Genomic DNA, 17060 nt, shown 5'->3' on the forward strand with positions numbered 1-17060 from the left:
CGCTGGGAAGGCAGGAGGCAGAGCGGGAGTCCTGGCAGAAAAGGGTTCCTGAGACCTGGGGTCACAGTGCCGCCCTAGTTTGGAAGCTATTAAGCCCTGGGGTTTCAGTGTGAGGTCTGAGGACCAGCAACAAAGGCATCACCTGATGACGATTTTGTTAGAGACTCTCAGGCCCCGCTCCAGACCTGCAAGATCAGAGTCTGCCTATTAAGGAGAGTGCCAGGTGATTCCTGTGCTCTTAGAAGTTTGGGAATCCTTTGGTTAAGCACGGCTGAGCGCTCCCACTTTGCCTCTCAGCGTGGCAATGGCCAGGCCCCGAGTTAGGCGAGTGTCTGCTGTCCCACGGCAGGAGGGGAGACCCGCGGAGAGGCGGGCGCGGTGCCCCCGGCAGCCTGGCTGGGGCCCGGGCAGCGAGGCCCCGGGAGCTGGCGGCGCCGATGCTCCCCACGCCCCGCCCACGGCCCCAGCCAGGCCCAATGAGCGGCGCGAGCCGAGGCAAGCCGGCCGCCGGCACCGCCCGCGCTCCCCTGCCGCCCGCGGTCTCCTGCCGCCCGCGGTCTCCTCCCGCGAGCGCGACGCCAGCCCCGAGGCGCCCAGTCCGCTCCCCGCCATGGGGCGCCGGGCGCTCCTTCTGCTCCTGCGGCGGGTGCTGGCCGCGCTCGGCGGCATCGCGGGCTCCGGGACCGGTGAGTGGGGCCGCGGGCGGGGCGCCCTGGAAGGGACTGCAGCCCGCTTCGCAGGGTACAGGGGTGGCGGGCTGGGGGGCGCTGCAAGGGGCGGGAGGAGAGCTTGGGGCACCCTGGCTGGCGTGCGCGACGCCCCCCACCCCCCGTTCTGCAGTGACTTTCCACAGAGGAGGGTGACGTCGGGCCTTCGGGGGGGGGGGGGGGCAGATGAGTCGCGTGGTCCCCTGCTTCTCTGCCCTTGACTCCTTCCCATTCTGCCCAGTGGGTGGAAGGGAAGGTGGGCTCCGCGGACACCCTCGGTGTCTTTCCTTCATCCTTCCCCAAGCGTGTGGGAGAGAGCTCTGCACACCTGAGTGCAGGGCGCACCCTCTTCCTTCCCCCAACGTCCTGGTCTAGTGGGATCCGCTTTCTAGCCCTAGTCTCCGAGGGGACCCGCAGCTCAGGGTTCACCAGGCAGCAGATTTAGCCTGGGTGGAGGCCCCGGCCTCAGGAAGACATAACCTCACTCCAGAAACAGCACGGGGAAATGGGGCTTGGGTCTGAGGTGCAGTTCTGTGGCACTTGTTGATATACCACTCAGGTTTAGGCAGACCCCAGGGCAGAGGAGAGCTGAGTCCATGCCCCAGGGTGACTGAGACACCCCCAGTTCCCAAGTGGTGGGTGGCCGGTTGGTGGCTTAGCCATGTCTAGGAGGTGCCTAGCATTTGTCAAAGCATCTGGCCTGCGGATCTCTCCCGACAGGTGCTCCTCAATGGCCCTCATAGATTGAGGGCTGGTTTTAAATCATTTTAGCTTATGCAGACTCTTGGTCAAGCGGATGTTAACTAATTTGGAAGAGGTGCCACTTAAACTGAGTTGTGTGTCTTCCAGGAGGGGTTCTAACCCACAGGATTTTTTGCCTCACCTGGTGGGGCATCTCTGCAGTGCTGAGAAGCCCTTGCTCTGTGTGGTCTTTTTGCATCACTACTGACGCATTTTTTACTAAGCAGTGGTTACCGCAGCCTTATGGCATGCAGCCCTCTTTAGGATGTCTGTTCTAGAATAGCATGTGATCACCCTACTTGGCATATTAACAGACTATGAGAAAGCTACCCTATACTTAACATATAAGTAAGTATGTTAAAATATATCTGATTTATTCACAGGAAGCATCTACATAAGTGAGAAGTAATGTTTTGAGACCCCTCTGCAGATGTGTAGAATCTATATGCACACTTGGTCTCCAGACTGAGAATCACCAGGGCAAAATGTTGTTCCAGGTGTGAGTCACCTGCAAGTGTGAGTCTTTGAGGGCTGACTGGAGCCCTAATTGGGATCCTTCTGGAAGGACCTTCCAGAAGTGGTAGCAAAAGAGTTAACGCTTTATGAAGATTTATATGGTGGGTATACTGCGCGCCAAGTGGCTTTGTGGCCATTTAATCTATGAATCTTTCTCTTCTGATCACTTATTTACTAGTCTCATTTTATAGACAGAAAACAGATCCAGAGAGAGGAAGTAACTCTCCCAAGGTCATATTGTTAGTAAGTGATCTCACTAAAATGCCAATATCACCTGCTCTCAATGGTTTTGGTCAAGCTAAGTGAGATTGTTTGCATGGCATCTGAGTAGATGGCAGAGTTGTTAGCTACCCATTAGTAACCAATACTTTCTGAATATTTTATTGAAAATGTTTTTTATAAGTCAGCCTTAAAATCAAACCTTGAGTAGCTAAGCTAAAAGTACTATCTTAGAGGGATACAAGTAAGACTAAGAAATGGTCGCTTACCAAAGAAGGTGTGGTCTACACAATGGCCTTCCATTGTCAATTTCCATTACACAACCTTGCGTACCACTTTCCATTCCATGTACAAATTGTTCCTGGGAGTAGGACCATGGAGGGGGGGTTCTTCACTGCATCTTGCAGAGACTTCTAGTAGAGGCCATGTGGTTTATCTTTTCTAGGAACTAAAGATTGGCTTTTTCTCTTTGAAAGTTAGGACAGTGTAGTAAATTCAGTATAGTCAGCCCTTCCTGGTGTTTCCTTCTGAGGACCACATTCCATAACAGGCTTATTTTTGAGTATTAATCATTCAAGGTTGATAAACACGAGTTTCATGACTTGAATAAAACATAGTGTAAATTAGTCTCATGCAAATAACTGAAACCTTAAATATTTATACCCAACTTATTAGAGTCATTCTTATGAAGATAGTATGTAGGACCCAAAATCCTAATCTAATTTTTAAATGTGTCTGCACATGCTTAAAAGTAAACTAGAGTCCGGGCACCTGGGTGGCTCAGTCGTTAAGCGTCTGCCTTCAGCTCAGGTCATGATCCCAGGGTCCTGGGATCCAGCCCCGCATCGGGCTCCCTGCTCAGCGGGAAGCCTGCTTCTCCCTCTCCCACCCCACCTGCTTGGGTTCCCTCTCTCTCTATGTCTCTATCTGTCAAAAAAATAAATAAAATCTTAAAAAAAAAAAAAAAAGTAAACTAGAGCCCAAACTTTGAGCTTAGACTTCTAAATGCGCAACTGTTCATACAGAGTCTTTAAGATCAAACCAGATCTGGAGCAGTAGCTGGGTCTCTTTGAGAACAGTGCAAGTTGACCCCATTCGAATGGGAAAATGGAGGCGAATGGCAATTTCCCAACTCCACACCACCAGAAAGAACAGTTTCCAAGGATCATTACTGCGGAAGTCCTATGGATTTTTATGGTACTGAATCCCCCTAGTGTTCTGGGTATTAGTTGAAGGACCTTCCTCTGAATGACCTTTTCACTGCAGCTTCTCATGAAAAGGTGTTCTCTTGTACCCAAGGAAGCCAGGAACTCGCATGGATTCGCTTTTTGTTCATCCAATGCAGATGAAGTAAGGTGTAACATGATGAGGCAAGCTGCGTGTGGGGAAAGGTGCATTCCTGTGACCTGGCTCTGCAATGGACGGCAAGAGTGCCCTGATGGGACTGATGAGCAGTGTGGTGAGCATTCCTCGCTCTATCGTGTTCTCATCATGGATGAGAATGGCCCTTAGTGCTGTGTGCCTGGCTGACGGGGTCAGGTCTTAGGGTTTTCCCTCCTAGGGGCTATTCAGGAATATTAGGTGTGCTGGGTTGTTGCAGGCTTTCAGCAGGTAAGTCTGGGGATGTACATGTTGGTAGCATTGTTCTCAAGACAAGTGTGGAGGGCTAGTTGGGATAGAAAATCCAGCACAAGTCTGGCTTCTCACCTTCAAGTCTAGCTTAAACATGTGACAAGTACTGAAACTGGGATAAAACATTTTAAATAAGTACTGAAGCTGGAAGGCAGGGGTATGGTGTGTTGTTCAGGGTGACACGGAAAGGACCGGCAAATTTAGGATGGACTCCGTGGCAGATCGGGACTTACTTGTTCTTTTGCTGATGAAAATACTTCATACGAAACCCGAATTGAAAAGCTGCCAACGCCCTGACAGACACCTCTTCCTCTCTGCCTCTCGAACACTACCCCCTGCCTGCAGAGGAAGTGTGTCGTGGACACCCACAGGCCTGGCAGTGTGATGACGGGAAGTGTATTTCTGTTAGATGGCGCAGGGGACTGCCTGGACGGCTCTGATGAGGTTAACTGTGGTACGTACAATTTATTTTCTCTTCGGACACGTTCTCTCTGTGTTAGACACATCGATGAACCTCCACGCTATTAAGGGACACCAGCAAGTCACTAGATAGCCTTCTGCCGGACGGGGGCTAAATCCACATGTTCGATTGTCGCCGGGATGACAGGTGACCTTTTATCCACTTCTGCATTTTGCAAAATCACCTAAAAGATTCTTGCCTCTTTTGGCTTTTTAAGCTGCTTTGGGGGTGAAACTTCAGTGTACAGAGTTGGGGCCACATCTCCGGAGGCCAGCATCCCGTTCGGTTCGTGGTTTTGCGGAGAACAAATCCGTGAGCAAACTGTGAATACCCAAATACACAAGCCTGCAGCTCAGCCGTTCCACCGCACTGAGCCAGCGCCTGCCTTTTACAGAGGTCTCCATCGCATGCCCTGGCCAGAAAGCCCAGTGTCCGGGACATTCTCAGTGTCGCGAGGCTTGGGAACTCTGTGACGTCCATGGGGACTGTGGAGATGGGCTCAATGAAGCACGCTGCTCCCCGAACTGCTGTCTGGAGGGCCAGTGGCAGTGCAGGAACCAGGTGTATGTTGTGGATAGCTGGAGGTGCGACGGGGTCAATGACTGCGGGGACTCCTCGGACGAGGACGCCTGTGGTGAGTGCCCCTCCCCCCACCCCTCCCGGCCTGTCCTTTAAAGAGGACGGTTGTACCATGTGGGCTGCTTTCTAAAAGTTGCATTTTCATTCCTATAACCGAGGCTTCCATCCTATATCTAAAAATAGGATGTTTCCTAGCAATGACCAAGACGTAGTTAGTTGTCCACGGAAACATCGAGCAGTGCTCGAATAGTAACTCTGTGCTGGACACTCTAGGCAAAATGGCCATGGCTCAGAACCCCGGAGCATCCATATCTGAAGGAAGCCTCCTAACGGATGCCTCACGTCCTTATGCAGTCAATGACAGGGGGAAACTTCTCATTAAAAGAGGACTCCCTCCCCCGCCCCCCAACCCCTGCGAAGAACTTGATGAGTACCACGTTCCTTTTCTTTACCCCACATACACAATGCAATGGAACCTCCAACTTCACAGTAAACCACAATCCCAGTTGATCTTTCTAGAATTAAATCTGCAATATTGAATATATTCAGATGCTAACATTTTTATCATGTATAAACTGGTTTTGTAAGAGGGTCTTCCTTTAGGGCTCACGTTGACAGATTTTAACACCACTTCAATTACAACTACTTAATACTAATTCAGTTCGAATTCAGTATTATTTCAACCCAGTGTCCCAGTGGCTTGCGTCACTTTGTCGTTATCAAGTCTTAAGTCCCAGTTCCCTGACAACTCTGCTTAAAATGATAAGACTTTCTTTCCTACCTAGACTTGCCTTGGGTTCTGAAAATCCTGCCAGCTTACTATAATTAATGATTGTCTGTTTGGCTCCCCCTTCCCCCATGTGCTGTTGGAAAAGAAGGCTCTCCTTCCTACACAGCCTCCTGTCCAGAAGGCACGGTTAGATGTGATGAAGGGAAATGCATCCTGGAATCCCTGATGTGTGATGGGGAGGCAGACCGCCCAGATGGTGCTGATGAACCCACTATATGTGGTGAGGACCCAATTGCCAGGTGTCACGTGGGGGTGGGGAGACTCCGATTACATCAGCCAATGCCTTAGTTATCACAGGGGTCCATGCTCTCAGAGAATGCTTGGACCAAACCCCTACGTCAGCAGTCATCCTTCCGTGATGGGTCCCCCACATCTTACAAGTTCCGGGCCTCGGCTCTGGTCTCCTGAGTGTGTGCAAAGCTTACCTGAGCTGTAAAACTTTGTGAGTTCTCCTCACGTTACGGCTAAATAGACTAAACGCCTCAAACCACATTGCTCCGAAAATTCTGGAATAAAAAAACATAGACTTTGCCACTGAGAAGCAAATCATGTGTTCAAGACCATATGGTGAATTCTCTAAGGATTTAACTGAGGAAGGACTGAGGAAGACTGTTTCCTGGTGAGGAGGGAGGCTCCTGAGCAAGCATCTCAAACTTTTTTTTTTTTTTAAAGATTTTATTTATTTATTTGAGAGAGAGCACATGAGAGAGGGGAGGGTCAGAGGGAGAAGCAGACTCCCTGCCGAGCAGGAAGCCCGATGCGGGACTCGATCCCGGGACTCCAGGATCATGACCTGAGCTGAAGGCAGTCGCTTAACCAACTGAGCCACTCAGGCGCCCCAAGCATCTCAAACTTTAAAACCTTGTGATTCTCACTATAAAAATCACTGTTGGTTCAAGTTGGGGCAGGGGGGAGGGAGCACCTGTCCCCAGGTCACTTTGTCATCTGTCTCACTTCCTCCTTAAATCTGGGCTTAAATGTGTATGATGAGACCTTTGCAGGGCTGCTAAGGGCTGTGAAAGCCGCTTTCTACTAAAGGAACACATAAGACACTGAAAGCATGAACAGTGGGACAAACTACAGGTTTCTGGTGCTAGAGAGGTAATTCGCTGAGACTAAGAAATTACTATATTGCTTCCTGAGGCAAGGGTCCTTCCTGGCCGCTTCTGTTTTCTAGAGAACCTAGGGAAGAGGTTGCTGGCCCTTCCGTGGGTGAGCAATACACCAGCATTTGAAATTATCCAGACTGTCTGCCTGGAAAAGTCCTTTCCCCTGCTCCGTGATTCCTCACTTTCCCTGTTCTACGGTCTTTCCCCAAAGCCTCCACATTCCCAGGTCAGAGGGCAGGGTCAAAGGTTATTCTTCAGAGGTCCTCTAGAGTCCTCACAGCGCGTTTGATCCGTACGCTGTTCAGCTCTGCTGACCGCTGCCCTGTCTCTACCAGGGAAGAACGGCTCCCTGGCCAATGGGGGCTGTGAGAGGCATTGCAGTGATACCAGCTGGGGAGTCCAGTGTTCGTGTGGAGCTGGGTGGCAGTTACAGCCGGACGGGCAGAGCTGTGCAGGTCAGAGTTCATCTGGTGCATCTTCCGAAGTTTTTATGGCAGCGGGACATACATGCCATGCAGTTTACCGTCTTAATCACTTTAAGGGTGTAATTCAGGGGCCTCCACCACATTCACAATGGGTGTACACATCACCCCGATCCATCTCCAGAACTTTCTCATCCTCCCCAACAGTCCTCTGTCCCCAGTCCCTGGGAAACTCTACCCACTTTCTGTCTCTCTGAATTTGCCTGTTCTAGTCCTACATGTAAGTGCAGTCATGGGGTATCTGTCCTTCTGTGTCTGGCTTATTTCACTTAGCCTGTCATTAAGGTTCATCCGTGTTGTAGCAGGTGTCAGACTCTCCTTTCCTTTTTAAGGCCAAATACCTCATTCTACGTATATGCCCCATTTTGTTGATCCATCTGTTGAGGGGCATTTGGGTGGTTTCCACCTTCTGGCTATTGTGGACAATGCTATGGACAGCTGGTGTACATAGGTCTGAATCCCAGCTTTCGATACTCCGGGGTACGCACCAGAAGGGGAATTGTCGTATCACGCGGTAACTTCTACGCTTAACTTGAGAAACCTTCAAACTCTTTTCCACAGGGACTGCCCCACTTGACATTCCCCCCAGCAGTGCATAAACATCTTACCATTCATTCTGAATCAGCAACACCGCCAGCAGTGTTGCTAAGGTAACCTCCATCTGGATTCTGCACCGGCCACACATCTGGGGTCTCCACACGGACGTTCCTGCTGAAAATTACACTTACTTGTATGGCAACTCCATAGAGGCAGGGACTGTCCATCCCAGCACCCAGCACAGGGATTTCCACATAATACATGTCCAGTGAGCATCGGAAAGGGGGCCCAGTGGCCCCAAAACACTCAAAAGATGGCTCCATGGTCATCTCTGACTTCTGACTCTCCATCAGATATAGATGAATGCTCCAAGGCCTACGGTCCCTGTGGCCAGCTATGCTGTAATGTCCCAGGCTCTTGCTCCTGTGCGTGTGTTCAAGGTCACCAGCTCTACAATAGTACCAGTTGTCGAGTTACAGGTGAGTTTCGCGACCCTAAGCAAAGCCTAGCCCTTGCTCTGTCCTTAGCGGTAATTATAGATAGAAGTGCTATTGATGATTCACTTTAGGGTCTAGTATTAGAGGTGACTTTATTCTTTCCATAAAGAAGCTGCTATTACAACATTCCTTGGCCAAATCAAGTATCAGTTGCTATTAAGTGTCTTTCTTTTTCTTTTTCTTTTTTTTTTTTAAGATTTTTTATTTATTTGACAGAGAGAGAGACACAGTGAGAGAGGGAACACAAGCAGGGGGAGTGGGAGAGGGAGAAGCAGGCTTCCCGTGGAGCAGGGAGCCCGATGTGGGACTCGATCCCAGGACCCCGGGATCGTGACCTGGGCCAAAGGCAGCCGCTTAATGACTGAGCCACCCAGGTGCCCCTCTTTATTTTTCTTTAATTTTATTTCTCTAAGTAATCTCTACACCCAACATGGGGCTACATCTTACAACCCCAAGATCAAGAGTTGCATGCTCTCCTGACTGCACCAGCCAGGCGCCCCCATATTAAGTATCTTTAAAATGACTTAGCTAGGGCACTTGGGTGGCTTAGCTGGTTAAGCCACTGCCTTAGGCTCGGGTCATGATCCTGGAGTCCTGGGATCGAGCCCTGCATCGGGCTCCCTGCTCGGCAGGGAGTCTGCTTCTTCCTCTGACCCTCCCCCTTCTCATGCTCTCTCTCTCTCAAATAAATAAATAAAATCTTTTAAAAAAATAAAATAAAAATTTTTTTAAATTCCTAAATAAAATGACTTAGCTATTCTGTAGTCTATATACCTAGGTGCTCCAGAGACCCCTCCCGCCCCGACAAAATGTTAACTGGGCCTGCTCTGCTTTGACGGTGGAACAGTGAATTCCATTTGGCTGCTGTGTAAGAGGGTGGGGGTGGTGGTGGAGGGGACCTCTGTCTAGGTGGGGGAAGGGCTGCATCGAAATCAAATAGGCCCAAAGTTCCAAAGATGAGCTGGAAAGTGTTGGACTTGAGAGGAGGAATTGTAACTTAGGGTGGTCAGCTAGATCTCCTCTGGACACACCAGAGTCCAGACTTCAGGGATAAGTGGATTTTAGCATGGGAGATGGGACAGCATCTTTGGTGAAAGAGAATGGCCTGAAAGAAAGTGTCAAAGGGATGTGTCACTATTCATTTTCCACCTTCTATTGCAGATGATGCTGTTAAAATTCTTATAGCGGCAGACAGAGAACTTGGTGTCCTGGATTGAAGAACAGGCATCTATGGGACCCTGATACCTATAAAATCGAGGCCTGCTTCTGTTGCCTATGATCTTGAGAGAAGCACGTACTTTTGGGTGGATGAAGTCTTACATGTGTTCGTCCTTGGGCAGCCAAACTCGGTTCCTCTCTATCCAGGTATATTTCTTGACGTTAAGAGCCTTAACTTCTTTTTAAAGATTTTATTTATTTATTTATTTATTTGAGAGAGAGAGAATGAGAGACAGAGAGCATGAGAGGGAGGAGGGTCAGAGGGAGAAGCAGACTCCCTGCCGAGCAGGGAGCCCGATGCGGTACTCGATCCCGGGACTCCAGGATCATGACCTGAGCCGAAGGCAGTCGCCCAACCAACTGAGCCACCCAGGCGCCCAAGAGCCTTAACTTCTTAAAGCTACTCCAGCAGAGTATAAGCAACCTACGTATTTATCTGGACACCGTCTGTGGACTCACTTGTCGTGAATCATGAGAGTGTATACAATCCTGATTTGAGATAAGACCACGTAATTTGGCTCAACAGGAGCTTTGGTAGAGCATAACCGGAGAATGAGATCACTCTAAAGAAGTACAGAAAGTTTGGGGATGTGGCCTCAGGCCAAGGTTAGTCTCCGCTCCATCACTAGGTATGTGACTTTGAGCAAGTTGTTAACTCCTTTGCGCCACGCTCAGTAAGACGAAAGGGATAGCCCTGGTTTCATTGGGTAAGCAGGGGGGGATCCAAGAAGAATGGTGCATGTGAGGAAGTGCTTGGCATTGTCCTGGGCACATAGAAATCCTCTGCTAGCAGTTAAGAGTTGCAATTCCTCACGATTCCCCTGCGACTTCTGTGGTAGCTGTTGCCCCAAACTGAGGTCATTGCATTCTCTTGGATTTCTTGGTTCTGCTTCTGCTAAGGTCCTTCTCTTTCCCTACTGCCCGCTGTATATTGGACATAGCACATCTCTGGTCTTCCTTCCCTGTGTCCGTTTGCTGCCTCATACAGCCTGAAATCAGAAGATGTAGAAAAGTTTAGTCCGAATCTTTTTTTCAAGGTAAGAAGAAGGTAGAAGAATACAGGAGCATAACACCGTCTTGTATATCCCCAGAACTTAAAACCGTGGACAGTATCTCTTTGGACTGGCTCACGGGGCAGTTGTAGTGGGCTAGCAGCTTCGCGAGGGTCATCGGTGCTGGCTTGAGTGATGGCAGAGGCGATGTCAAGATCTTGGAAAAGGATCTGGTGCCAGAGCAGCTAATCGTGTTTCCCACGAAGAAGTAAGTAGTGTTTCTTTGAGAATATATCCCAAGTCATGGGTTATCTTAGATATTTAAGTCGATAAGGGAGCCCTTCCACGTTTTCAACGTAGCTCTCATTTGCTCCAAAAGTGTCTTCATTTTAAGTCTAAATTGAATCCTAGGGAGAGCAGCTTTTCAGCCCACTGAGTCTGAGGGCAGAAATCTCCTGCATTCTTAGCTGCGCAGTGACCTGGGGCCTGAACAAGAGCGCTAAGGGGGCCTGGCTGTTCAGGACAGCGTATGTGCAGTCCGGGGGCGGGGGCGGGGGCGGGGGGGGCTACTGTTAACACTTTGCGCTTTTGCTTTCCTCAGGTCCTTGTTTGGGTAAATCGTGGTAAGAAAGGCAAGAGAACTATCGAAGCTGCAGGGATGGACTGCTCGGATCAGAAGGTGCTCGCAGCTGTCCACATGGAGGAGCCTGTGGGACTGACGCTTGACTACGTGGCTGGCCGGCTCTACTGGATCAGTGAATATAAAGAGGTACTGGAGAGAGGTCAGGAAGCAGAACATTTAGTAGGGGCTTGGTAGGATGGTGGGTAACTACAAAGTTCTCCTAAGTCTCGCATCAACACTGCAAGGTGTCTTCTGGCCATGCAGACTGAGAAAAGCAAGCTATGATGGCCCAGTATCTTTGGGTGGAGCCCAACCAGATCAACATAGGTTGGGAGACTTAGTGTGGCTTTCTCAAACACTGCAGTCAAACTTAACACTGGAATTTCCTGGTAGTATAGGTCATATTCCATGTTGTCACCCAGGATATAAAACCTTTTAAGATGGCAGACCGCCTCCTTGAAAGCATGTCGTTAAGTACTTCTTACTTAGTACTTACTTGTACTCCTATTTCTAGGTCTTAATATTACAGTTGATTTTATCTTATTTTTGGAAACATCAAACTGACAGACCAATATGACATGGTGGCTAAAAGCGTAGCCTTGGGGGTCATAGTTTTTTTCTAAGACTTTGGTGTTTTGTTTTGTTTTGTTTTTTTAAGATTTTATTTATTTATTTGGGTCGGGGGAGAGCATGGTAGGGAGAGGTAGAGAGAAAGGGAGAGACAGACTCCCCGCTGAGCAGGGACCCCGACGTGGGGCTCGATCCCAAGACCCTGGGATCATGACCTGAGCTGAAGGCCGATGCTTAACCGACTGAGCCACCCAGATGCCCCCATTTTTTTTTAAAGTAATCTCTACACCCAATGTGGGGCTCGAATTCACAGCCCTGACTTTGGGAGTTGCATGCTGTACCAACTGAGCCAGCCAGGGACCCCGGGAGTGGTATTTTTAAGTCTGTTACTTCAGCTGTGATTTTGGCAATTTATGGCACCTCTTTCAGCTCCCATTGCCCTCTCTGTTTATCTCAGATAGCAGTTAGAGAATGTAGGGAAAGGACTTGGTACAACGTCTGGATGCAGACATAAGATACAGCAGCTACTTATACAATGTACCTGTGACCCCAGCCAGTCCAACCACTGGCTTTGGCATTAGCCTCCATGAATTCTAAGATGCTTTCATCTTTGTCAAGTTGATAGCGTGTGAAGATGTTTAATCAGTGTCCACGCAAGAGGCGCACTGATGTCGGCCCCTCTGGCTAATGCTGCCCGGCTCTCATGACTCTACCCTTCAGTCCATAGAGACAGTAAACGTGGATGGCAGTGGGAGGCACACATTTCCTGAGATCTTCTTGGAAGATGATGACCCAATAGGACTAGCTGTATTTGAGAACTCTTTCTTCTGGGCAAATAAAATACGGCTGTTTCACACTTCGCCTCACACCCCAAAGGAGAGAGTGGTATTGCTCAGTGCTTCCATATCTGCTTTCTCGGTCCTCCACAAATCCCAACAGCCCAAGGGTATGTCACTGACATGTTAACTGTTGATGACGTAGAAGTTTTCAGTTCTTGACAGAAAATTGAAGAAAGCCCAGCATCCTGTTTACAGAAGGAAGTCAAATATTCATTGACTAGGAGTTAAAAGCTTTTGTTAATCAGAAATTATATGTCAGATTCAACTCAGATAATACTTCTTAAGTGGGTCCGAGAGACTCACTGAAGTAGAGAGCCGAGACCACTATTTACTTCTAGAGGAGTCTTCCTATCAGCAACCAGCCAGTCCTTTTGCCTTAACTCTAGGGCAGAAGATCCTGTTAGTTGAAGACTTACTGGCCTGAGCTTAATATGGATAAGTAATTGCTACTATCCGAAAGGGGATCATGGGAGTTTAAAGGTCAGCATGCCTAACCTAGAAGGTAACGAGTATCCTGGGATTCCTCTTAAGGCAAAACTAACTTAACTCCCCTTGAGTATTAAGTTTTGAACAAGTATGGAGAATTCTGAGATCATATCTAACCTATTTCTATTTGAAAATAGGCAGATACCCAGCATGCGCTCCGGGCTCGTGCAGCCACCTCTGTCTCCTGTCCCCCGTCCATCCCAAGGGCTATCAGTGTGTTTGTCCAGAGGGAATGTTCCTTTTACCTTCTGGGATATGTAGTGGTAAGTGTGCTGGGCGAAATGGGCTTGGCTCAAGGAGGCACATCCCATGGTAGGCCTGGAAATAATGTAGTTTCCATTTTGGGATCAATCACTTTTACACGGACAACCTTACTTTGATAAATTTTGTTATCCAAAGATCTTTTTTTTTTTTTTTTAAAGATTTTATTTATTTATTTGACAGAGAGAGACACAGCGAGAGAGGGAACACAAGCAGGGGGAGTGGGAGAGGGAGAAGCAGGCTCCCCGCAGAGCAGGGAGCCCGATGCGGAACTCGATCCCAGGACCGTGGGATCATGACCTGAGCTGAAGGCAGTCGCTCAACCAACTGAGCCACCCAGGCGCCCTCCAAAGATCTTGATTAGGTTTTTTTTTTTTTATTGTGTTAAAAGTACAGAACATAAAAGTTGCTATTTTAACCTCTTTCAAGTGTATAGTGGCTTTGAGTGTATTCACATTTTTATGCAACTATCACTACCATCCATCTCCAGAACTTTTTCTTTTTTTTCTTTTTTTTTAAGATTTATTTATTTTAGAGAGAGAGAGTGTGAGCAAAAGGGAGGGGCAGAGGGAGAGGGAGAGAAACTCAAGCAGACTCCCCAGTGAGTGCAGAGCCTGATGTGGGACTTGATCTCATGACCCTGAGATCACGCCCTGAGTCGAAATCAGGAGTCGGATGTCCAACTGACTGAGCCACCCAGGCGCCCCTCCAGAACTTTTTCATCTCCCTAAACTGAAATTTTATACCCATTAAACAATAACTCCCCATTCTTTTCCCGCCAGCCCCACCCTTAAACCACCATTCTGCTTTCTGTATGAATGTGACAACTTATATGATTCCATATAAGTGGAATCCTACAGTATCTGTCCTTATGTTGCTGGCTTATTTTACTTTACTATCTTTAAGGTTCGTACATGTTGTCATATGTGTCAGAATTTCCTTTCTTTTTGAGGCTGAATGATCATTTTATTTATACTATATTTGGTTTCTCCATTCATCCATCAATGAATATTTGGGTTTGATTGATTTTTGAAGCAGGAAAAAATAGCAAACACCTCTCAGTTTTACCCCAAAATTAAGTTGGTATGAAAAAGAAATTCTCCATAGTCTTATGACTATTGTGTGTTCTGACTTAGGTTTGTAAGCAGGGTCTACTTCAGTACTGTTAATTGATTTGTCTTTGAAATATTGAGGCTTATAAGCTCCATTGAGCATCTCTATCCAAATTACTTTTTTTTTTTGAAAGATTTTATTTATTTATTTTAGAGAGCGCATGAACAGGGGGAGGGGCAGAAGGAGAGGGAGAGAGAATCTCAAGCAGACTCCCGCTGAGCATGGAGCCCAATGCAGGGCTCAATCTCACAATCCTGAGATCATGACCTAAGCTGAAACTAAGAGTCGGGTGCTTAACTGACGAAGCCACCCAGGTGCCCCCCCCCCCCGCCAATTACTTTTTGCTAAAGAACACTCAGGTTTTAAGAAGGATAAATACATTCATGCTCTAACTACCTTTATTTTTTTTATTTTTAATTTTTTTTTAAAGATTTTATTTATTTATTTGACAGAGACAGAGATAGCGAGAGCAGGAACACAAGCAGGGGGAGTGGGAGAGGGAGAAGCAGGCTTCCCGCCGAGCAAGGAGCCCGATGTGGGGCTCAATCCCAGGACCCTGAGATCATGACCTGAGCCGAAGGCAGTCGCTTAACCAACTGAGCCACCCAGGCACCCCTCTAACTACCTTTAAAGAACATAATTCTCAGGGGTAGCCACTGAATGTGATCATGGCGTATGTAATAGGCCATTGTGCCAAACTCAGGACTTGAGCTTAAATTGTATCTTGAACATTATATATAGAGTTAAATACCCAAGTAACTTTCCTTTAAATAGGCAATCGAATTTAAAATTCTTTCTACTGAGACTTGTGTGCCATGAGCAAGGATTTAAGGACATTACTGAATCAAACGGGGCACCGCCCAGCCCTGATCCTTGTGGTTCTGTGTTAAATTTTCAGCAGGAATTCGAAAGACTTAGTGCCTTGGGAAAGCAGAGCAATTCTTCATTTGCCCAAATGACTCCCTTCTCCAAGGAAGCTAGGGCATTGGTGTTGTATATGTGTTTCAGAAGGGAATTTGATAAGACCCCTTTAGAAGTGTACCTCAGCTGGAGAGATTGCTCAAGAAAGGAGCATGGGGCTTATCTGACAACTGGCCAAACAGTAAATCTCTCCTTTTTCTTGGTAGAGTTAAAGCTAGTGTTTTCTTCTGGCAAACGTCTCTACTTACTGAAAGTTGGTTTTATGGGAACTGCTATAGAGAGAACCCTAGTTCAAGAGCATCCTAGGAACATCTATTTACTGGATATTGACTGGAAAAGAAACCTCATCTACTGGACAAATGCCCAGGGACAGCTATTCTGCTCAACTGGCTATTCAGGAGAAAAGCGAGAGATTTGGACAGAGCATACAGGTAAGCTGTGTGGCTATTTTGGATTTTCCTCTTTATTTTCTGGCTCTAAAATTAATGAGAGCCAAAAAAAAAAAAAAAAACCCCACCAAAACCCCCCCAAAAAAACTACCTGTTCCTGATCTGAATCAACCTTAATGCCAAAGAATGGCTTTAAAGTAATTTAAATATGAACTATCTGACTTACCCTTTTACTTACGAAAGGTGCACAGGCTGTTAAAAGGCTACCATGATTTGGGAAATCCTAAGGTCACTGGTAAATTTTTGAAATTCAATTCTATTTTTCTGGCCTTTGGGTAGGACAGCAATAGACCTTAAATATTTCAATTTTGCATTGCAGATTTTTCTTGCACTAACTTAGAAGTGATTTACAATGCAGATTTCTGAGAGAACTAGCAAGATATCTTCTTATTGTGGTGATATATACTTTCTCTCCTCTCCCACACTGCTGAATGGCACAGCCCACCCTTATTGCCCTGTACTCCACCTAAAGGCAAACACCTACTTTATAAAAGAGAACGTGAGGCTAGAGCTCTAGGCTAGTAATTTGATTTCTGAATGTCTGGGCCCTGGGTACTCTAAGTACCAATGATATGCTTTACTACAAGAAGCGCCATATTGAAATGCGTGTTCCTGAGACATCCTTCAGAGCAGTAGACTCTACCGAGTCCTGTGGGCAAGCACAATGCCTGGCACCTAAGAACTTCCAATACCTGTCCCGGAAAAAGTGAAATGGGCAGCGTTCTTGAAATACATCTGATGGCTGTCTGAGGAAACTCGTGATCTTGAATTTCTTCCCATTTCTTCCCACCAATTAAAATGCCACCTTCACTCCACTGGCTAATCTTAGCCAATAGGTTTCTGTGTTACAGTGATCACATCAAGGATTTGTAAGGGACTGGCAATTTCATTTGAGCTGGCTTCTACTGTGGCATGTTGAGTCCCTGTGATAGGTGGCTCTGAAATAATAGAAAATATATAGGTCTCTGTCCCTGGTTACAGGCACAGAGTTCCTAAGACCTTTGTAACTTCCTGAGTGATAGCATTGGACACAGAGCTCCCCTAAGTCCTTTGGAATTTTCTAGGTGATAGGAAGAGCTTGGTTTGAATGAGGCAGTTTTGGTAGGGTCTGCAGTGCAGTGCAAAATTGATTTTAAGGTCCATTTCTACATTATCCAGACTTAAGGCCAGAACAAATTTAAAAATCTTACCACTGACCCTGGGAGGTTGTTTACCAGAAAGACCAAGCCACGGCTAGAATCTTAGAACTTTCAGCCCCACTCCCTATTCACTGGAGAGGGGAGAGGGGCTGGAAATGGAATCAGTGAGAGGGGAGAGGGG

The 17060-nt window shown here is 47.4% G+C and overlaps 2 protein-coding genes across 2 annotated transcripts in view; both read left to right on the plus strand.

The window, feature by feature from the left end:
* Positions 1–568: 568 nt before the first annotated feature.
* Positions 569–6017, plus strand: LOC118009850 (LDL receptor repeat-containing protein egg-1-like). The gene is made up of 6 exons (XM_035003859.1): positions 569–686; positions 1832–2065; positions 3529–3642; positions 4161–4269; positions 4670–4909; positions 5751–6017. The coding sequence occupies exons 3-6, from the start codon at positions 3601–3603 to the stop codon at positions 5930–5932; spliced, it is 573 nt and encodes a 190-aa protein (XP_034859750.1). The 5' UTR covers positions 569–686; positions 1832–2065; positions 3529–3600; the 3' UTR covers positions 5933–6017.
* A 1750-nt stretch (positions 6018–7767) lies between these two features.
* Positions 7768–17060, plus strand: part of LOC118010010 (low-density lipoprotein receptor-related protein 5-like) — a 14352-nt gene continuing 5059 nt past the window's right edge. Inside the window, exons 1-7 of the mRNA XM_035004115.1 lie at positions 7768–8251; positions 9431–9634; positions 10579–10747; positions 11081–11248; positions 12392–12617; positions 13134–13259; positions 15498–15722. Of these exons, the coding sequence (XP_034860006.1) occupies positions 11138–11248; positions 12392–12617; positions 13134–13259; positions 15498–15722 (688 nt within the window). The 5' untranslated portion in view covers positions 7768–8251; positions 9431–9634; positions 10579–10747; positions 11081–11137. The remainder of the gene's footprint in view (positions 8252–9430; positions 9635–10578; positions 10748–11080; positions 11249–12391; positions 12618–13133; positions 13260–15497; positions 15723–17060) is intronic.

The sequence above is a fragment of the Mirounga leonina genome, unplaced genomic scaffold (assembly GCF_011800145.1).
Source record: "Mirounga leonina isolate KUSES-001 unplaced genomic scaffold, KU_Mleo_1.0 Mir_128, whole genome shotgun sequence".
NCBI lineage: Eukaryota > Metazoa > Chordata > Mammalia > Carnivora > Phocidae > Mirounga > Mirounga leonina.